The sequence below is a fragment of the Galeopterus variegatus genome, unplaced genomic scaffold, assembly GCF_000696425.1.
Source record: "Galeopterus variegatus unplaced genomic scaffold, G_variegatus-3.0.2 Scaffold4015, whole genome shotgun sequence".
NCBI lineage: Eukaryota > Metazoa > Chordata > Mammalia > Dermoptera > Cynocephalidae > Galeopterus > Galeopterus variegatus.
This window is the reverse complement of record NW_007730126.1, coordinates 117,080-123,464: the sequence shown is the minus strand read 5'-3', so window position 1 is coordinate 123,464 and position 6,385 is coordinate 117,080. Positions and strand designations below refer to the sequence as shown.

At 51.2% G+C, this 6,385-nt stretch overlaps 1 protein-coding gene across 1 annotated transcript in view; it reads left to right on the top strand.

Annotated features, from left to right (window-relative positions):
- Positions 1–2,036: 2,036 nt before the first annotated feature.
- Positions 2,037–6,385, top strand: part of QPRT (quinolinate phosphoribosyltransferase) — an 18,570-nt gene continuing 14,221 nt past the window's right edge. Inside the window, exon 1 of the mRNA XM_008586544.1 lies at positions 2,037–2,089. Coding sequence (XP_008584766.1) covers positions 2,062–2,089 — 28 coding nt within the window. The 5' untranslated portion in view covers positions 2,037–2,061. The remainder of the gene's footprint in view (positions 2,090–6,385) is intronic.

Genomic DNA, 6,385 nt, shown 5'->3' with positions numbered 1-6,385 from the left:
GCGGGAGGGCCACCGCGCTTCCCAAGCGGCGCACTATAGCAGTGCGCCACCGGGCCGGCCCAAGGGGGTGAGCAGTTTTTGGGGAAAACACAGTGAGTTCATTTTTAGGACTGTTGGGGGGATATTTTGGAGATGGGTAGAAACAGATGCCTGGAAGTTGGGAGGCAACTTAGGGCTGGAGATAGATCTGAGTCATCTCAGGCTGGCCGGGTAGCTCAGTTGGTTAGAACATGGCTTTGTAGCACTAAGGTCAAGGGTTCAGTTCCCTGCACCAGCCAGCTGCCAAAAAAAATAGTCATCTGATTACAGACAGCAATTTAAGTAATGGTATAGATGAATAAATGCATACATTATGTCACTGTGTAGAATGAGAAGAGAACTGTGGAGAGGATCTTAGTGTAATAGTCAGGGCAGGCTAAGGGCTGTAACAAACAACCCCAAAATCCCAGTGTTATAACTCAAGAGAAGTTTTTCCTTGTTTATGTAACAATTCACTGCTGGCATTTGTTTTTCGTGGGTTTTTTTTTTTTTTGGCAGCTGGCTGGTAGGGGGATCCGAACCCCTGACCTTGGTGTTACAAGGTGGCACTCTAACCAACTGAGCTAACCATCCAGTCCCGTTGCTGGCATTTGGAGGATGACCTTCCATAAGGGCATTCGTGGACCCAGCCTCCTTCCACTTTATAGTTCTGTCGTTCCTACAGGGCCTCGGAGTGCTCAGCTTCCAACCAGCTGATGGGAGGAGAGAGAGAGAAAAAGATCAAGTGAAGACATTTATGGGCCAGGCCCGGCAGCTGTGGGGACCGCTTCTGCCCACACCCCTCCAGCCAGAATTCAATCCCGTGGCTGCCTCAGTGCAAGGAGATTGGAGAATGTAGCTTAGCTGGGTGCCCAGGAGGACAAGAGAAACTGTGCCCACCACTTGAGGGACACCAACATTTGAGGGCTGCATGTAGAAAGGAAGGCCTGCAAGAGAAAGAAAAGAACCTTTAAAAGATAAATGGGGAGGAAAGAACATCTGGGAAAAAAGGGAGTGGGCAGCCTGGAGAATGGCTGTCAGAAGCAGGCCAGCCAGGTGCTGGACCTCCTCCTTCTCTGTGCCTGGGGGACCTCGCTTGCCACCCCCAGGCCCAGCCCGGCAGTCGAGGGCTGCAGAGGGAGAACTGGGAGAAGGCTGGGGAGACGCCGGTGGATTTGGCAACCAGCGGTCCCCGTGAGCAACTTTAGCAAGAGCTGTGTCCAGTGAAGAAACGGAGGCCCTGGCCGTTCTTGGATAGGAACTGTCCTTAAGTCCCGGTCAGGTTATTGGCAGTTTCCCAGTTCAATGGATCAGAAGCCTGGCTCTGATCTGCCTGTGCCCTGAATGTACCCTGGGAAGAGGGAGAGGAAGAGGATATTTGTTGAGTTTCTCCTCTGTGTAGCTTGCAGAGTTTTCTCACTTGATTCTCAGTTGAACCCATGAGGTAGGTATTATTCCATTTTATAGCTAAGGAAACTGAGGCACAGAAGGTAAAAAGGTACTCAAGATCAAAAGGATGGAATTAAGATTTGAACCCAGGGCTGGCTGGTTAGCTCAGTTGGTTAGAGCACAGCCTTGTAACACGAAGGTCATGGGTTCAGATCCCCATACTGGCCAGCTGCCAGCAACAACAAAAAAAGATTGGAACCTAGGTCTAAGTCCTGTAATTTTCCCAGTACACCATCCAAAAGGCCTTCCAGCCCTCCCAAGGGAGCATATTCATGCCTTCACAGCCTCATACCCAGGTGTAGGGCCAGGAGGGCTGGCGTGGGGACAGAACAGGACCTCCTGCTCCCTATACTGACCGGTGAGGACTTCTGAGTTCTAGAACTGAGAGCTCCTCCCCTGATTGCAGGGAACACACTGAGGCTTTACAGCCTGAGGGGCCTGCAGGAGGGCGGGAGGGAGGCCCCAGATCCTGGGAAGGGCGGGGCCAGCAGGCTAGACCAGCCCCTCCCTCCCCTCCCTCTGGCAGCCCCACCCCCAGCCTCAGCCTCTCAGACATTGGCTCTGGGCAGTGGACACGCCAGCCCCGACAGCTCCATGTCTCAAGCCACCATGGACACTAAAGGTAAAAGGATACGCTCTCCCTTGCATCCCTGCATTCCCATATACCCTGTGGGCTGCCCCCTCCCCAGTCAGATATCTCAGTCCCTTATCTCCTCCTCTGGAAGACCGCCTCTGCACCCACTGTCTTACCTTCCCCATCTCCTCACTGAACCCCCAAAGGCCCCTCCTCACCCTTCTTTCTCCTTCTATGTTGGGTCCCCAATAATCCCTGGGGAAGAAAGGGGCCTGAGTCCCAGGAAAGGACAGGACGGCCTGGAGGAAGCTGCATATCCTGGGGCTACAGGGGACGGGCAGGGGGAGGCTGGACAGGGGAGTAGCTCTGGACTCTGCCCCTCACCAGCAGCCCAGGAGGAGCCGAGGCAAAGTCCTGTCCCACCTGCCGCCGCGTGGGGGAAGGGGGCTTGAGTCCTGTGGTTCTCTGTGGGGCAGTGTCTTGGGAGGCCATATGCAGAATGTTAGGGGCAGGCTCTGGAGTCACAAGGCTCCTGTGTGAATCCTGGCTCCACCAGGGACAGGCCGTGTGACCTCAGTAGGTCCCTGGCTTCTCAGAGCTTCGTTTGCATGCATCTGTAAAATGACGCCAATAGTACCCGCTCACCAGGGTGTGGGAAGGGCAGATGACAGGAGGTGTGGGGGGCGCGTGGCCAGAGCGCGGCCACTGGAGACCCCTCTTTGTGCTTCCTGCATTTCCACTTTCCCTCCCTGGGCTTCTCCTGTCCCAGCCTCAGACCCTCCTCCCACTCTTTGGGGTCACCCTCATGTGGCTGTATAACCAGCTCTGGGGGTCCCATGCAGGATGACACATTGAGAACCTTCCAATTTCCATTGTGTCTTTCTCTTTTGAAATAACACCGACCTGGATTTGGATGTCAGCTGCTACTCCCAGCCGGGAACCTTGGCAAGTTACTTACCCGGTAGGAGCCTCTGTTTCCACATCTGGAAAATGGCCTTACAGGGTTGTAGTGAGGATTAAATAAAACCTTACCAGATGTCAAGGTGTCTTGACTTGGCTCCTTTAGGGCCAGGGTTCTTTCCTGAGGGATCATGGATGGGCTTTGGGGGAGTTCATGAGCCCCCAAATTTGTATGTGAAATTGCGTGTCTTTGTGAGAACATAATTAATGCTGGGAAGGAGGTTCATAATTTTCATCAGACCCAGATTCTTAAAAGAGTAAAGGAAAACCACAAAAAGCCAAGGATGTTCATGGATGACATACCCCGCTCTGTGGCTTCCCCACCAGGTAGTTTAGAAATGACCTGAGTCAATGCCTGGATTCAAGTCTCATCCCTGCCACCTGCTAGCTGTGTGAGCTCAGACAAGATGCTCAGCCTCACTGTGCCTCAGTTTCCCCATTGATGAGGTGAACACAGTGCCTTCCCTGCAGGCTGTGGTGAGGAGTGAGGTAACATGTGTCCAGTGCCTGGCACACAGAGTCACACAGTGGCAGCCTCGCCGGTGAGGTCGTTGGTTCCTCACATCTGTCTCTCCAGCTCTGAGTCCTCCCCAGCTTCCAGTTCCATTTCTGGAACCCCTTAAACCCCAGTAGCCAAACAGTTGTTACGTCCTCTGGACTCACCTGCATGGTGTCACCCGATCCCCTCCCCTTTCTGCTTCCACGACTTCCTCCCTCTGCGGGAGCAGCCGGTGCAGAGGCTTCCTGGCACCACTGCCTCCACGTGCATGATGACGTCTGCTGTTTTACTCTGGGCCTGGCCAGCAAGGTCGGTGCTGGGATCATTGGCCCACAGGTATTAAGCCAGACAGGAGTAGACATGTCAGAGGGCTAGGCAGGCAAGGAAATGAGGGGCCAGGGCAGAGTGGGGCAGAGCAGGTGGAGGCCAGTGGCAAAGGCAGAGCCGTCAGACCTGGGCCTGGGAGTGGCAGGGCCATCGAGGCATCTCGTGGGCCTGGTGTCCAGGTGGTACTGCCCTTTTCTTATAGCCTTGGGGGGACACCCTCCCACTGCTGTTCACCCTGCTTGCTGCTTCTTGCCCAGGCCCTTAAACAGCCTCCCAGCTTGCATCCTTCAAGAATTCTGGACACAATTCAAATGTTTAAACTGCAAAGTTCATTTCTGATCATGTGACTTCTGATCAAAATTCTGCGGTGATTTCCTATTGCCTAGTGAGTGACATCCTAACTTTCCCTCCCATGCAAGGCCTGCTCAGTCTGGTGCCAGCCTACAGCTCGGCCTTCTCTCTTGCTCAGAGCTGGGCACCTCTGCTTGGCCTTTGCCCTCTCCACTCTCATGGCCTGGCCAGCTTCGGCTTCCCTGTCAATTTCCAGCCTATTCTCGGAGCCAGCCATTCCAAGCTTCTGGTCTGGCCCTCATACGTTCAGGACAGGCCATCTCTCCTCACCCTGAAATTCTGTTTTACCACTTGTGTGATGGGTGATCACACTTGGCCCTGTTTGGAGGTCATTTCTCTTCTCCAGGGAGTGAAGGGGGAAAGGACAGGATGTTTATCAGGAAGCTGTGGTGCCGACCAGCCTCTCTCTCCATCTGGTATCTGCTGAATGAATCAACAAATAAATGCTACCAGAACTGGACACCCAGGACACGAGGGTTCAGAGACAGCTGGCTAGGAGGCACTTTATGTGATCAGCTCTGTGATCTCCTCGAGAAAAGGACTCTCAGTGCAATGCCTGAGGTCACCAGGGTTGCAGGTGGTGGAGACAGGATTCACACCCGGGCATTCCTGAATCCTGATCCAGGCTGTTCTCACTATACCAAGTGCGGAACCCTGGAACCCTGGGTGTAACTTGCAGAACTCTGTGAATATTGATATAATAAACATATAATAACTAAAAATATAATTTAGTGATAGACTCAATAGCAGTGTGGTGAGGTGGGGTGATGAGTGATTCTGGAGCCAGCCTGCGTGGGTTTATGATCCTGACTCTAAACTGCCCAGCTGTGTGAACTTTGGGCCTTTCTGTGCATCAGTTTCCTTATCTGTAAAATGGGGATAATAATAGGACCTACCTCATAAGGTTGCTATGAGAATTAAATGTGCTAATATATAAAAGCGCTTAGAACAGGGCCCAGGAGGGACCATATAAGTGTTAGCTGTAATGATTGTCACACTTTATGTCATACCAGATTGTATTATACACAAGTGGTGACAGGCACCAGAGTTTTAAGAAAAATTAATGAAGGCAAAAACTTTAAAATTGGTACCTTTTATCTATTTAGGTTTCTTTCCTCCTGTAAGTTGGGGAGACCCATCCTCGCTTGATTTTAGGTGCAGAGCACTCTAGTTGGCCTCACATAAAACCACTGTTGCAACACAAGCATGAAGACTCGTTATATTCATTTTAGGTGCATTCAAGAGTCTCACTTTGTGTCCCACCCAGCAAAGGCACAAACAAGTGTTTGTTAAAGGACTGAATGAAAGATGTAGGGATGGAAGTTCTGATTCTGACATAATCCCTCCTGCAAGGAGCCACCTTTATGGGTAACAGACACAGTAAAAACCAGTCAACAATCCTGAGAACAGCGAACATGCCAGAGGTGGGGAAATCTTCATTTATTCTGCCAGAGCTGTCAGTTTTCTGTCTCTCTTTACATTATTCACAAAGAGAAGTGCAGAAAAGATCCTAAGATGCTTTGGATCCCCTTAGAAACAGAGATGCCAATTTTATTAGAGTTTTATTAACTCTGGGCAACTAATTAAGGAGGTATCCCCTTGAGAGATCAAGGTTATATCCCACAGAATAAAACAACAATCTCTGGCGTCCAGGCCTCTTGGAAGAACTTCTGCCTATAGTAGCCGCAGGTGGGGAGGCAGGACAGGGCGGCAGGGCTGTCTCCTCCTGTGGCGGCTTCTCTGAGCCAGCGCTTATCTTGCAGCTGCAAAAGCAGCATCCCTCTCTCTGAAGTGCCTTCCAGTAAAGCTGCTAATCACTGTAATTTCAAAGCTACCCGCAGGAATCCCTTTTGTTGGAAATGCGAGATAGGGAGTCTAAAGAAAACCAGAGGTATTTATTTATTTTTCATAAATGGAACATGGAATGTGTAACATTCTGCCTGTGCGTTAGGTGATCAGAACGATCTTAAAGCAGGGGGAAGAGGGTAAGGCCTTGGGTGGAAGTAGCTGTGGTGTTCTACAAGTACCAGCTGTGGAGAGGTAAGACCTGGTCCGTGTTTGTTGTTTTCTAGCTCCACTCTTTAGGTAATTTCCCTGTACATTTCTGAGCTTCGGTTCTCCATCTATAAATATGAATCATGTCTACTTTGATGGACTGTGGGTAGGATTACTGATGTGTGCAAAGTGCCTGGCATATGGTAGGCACC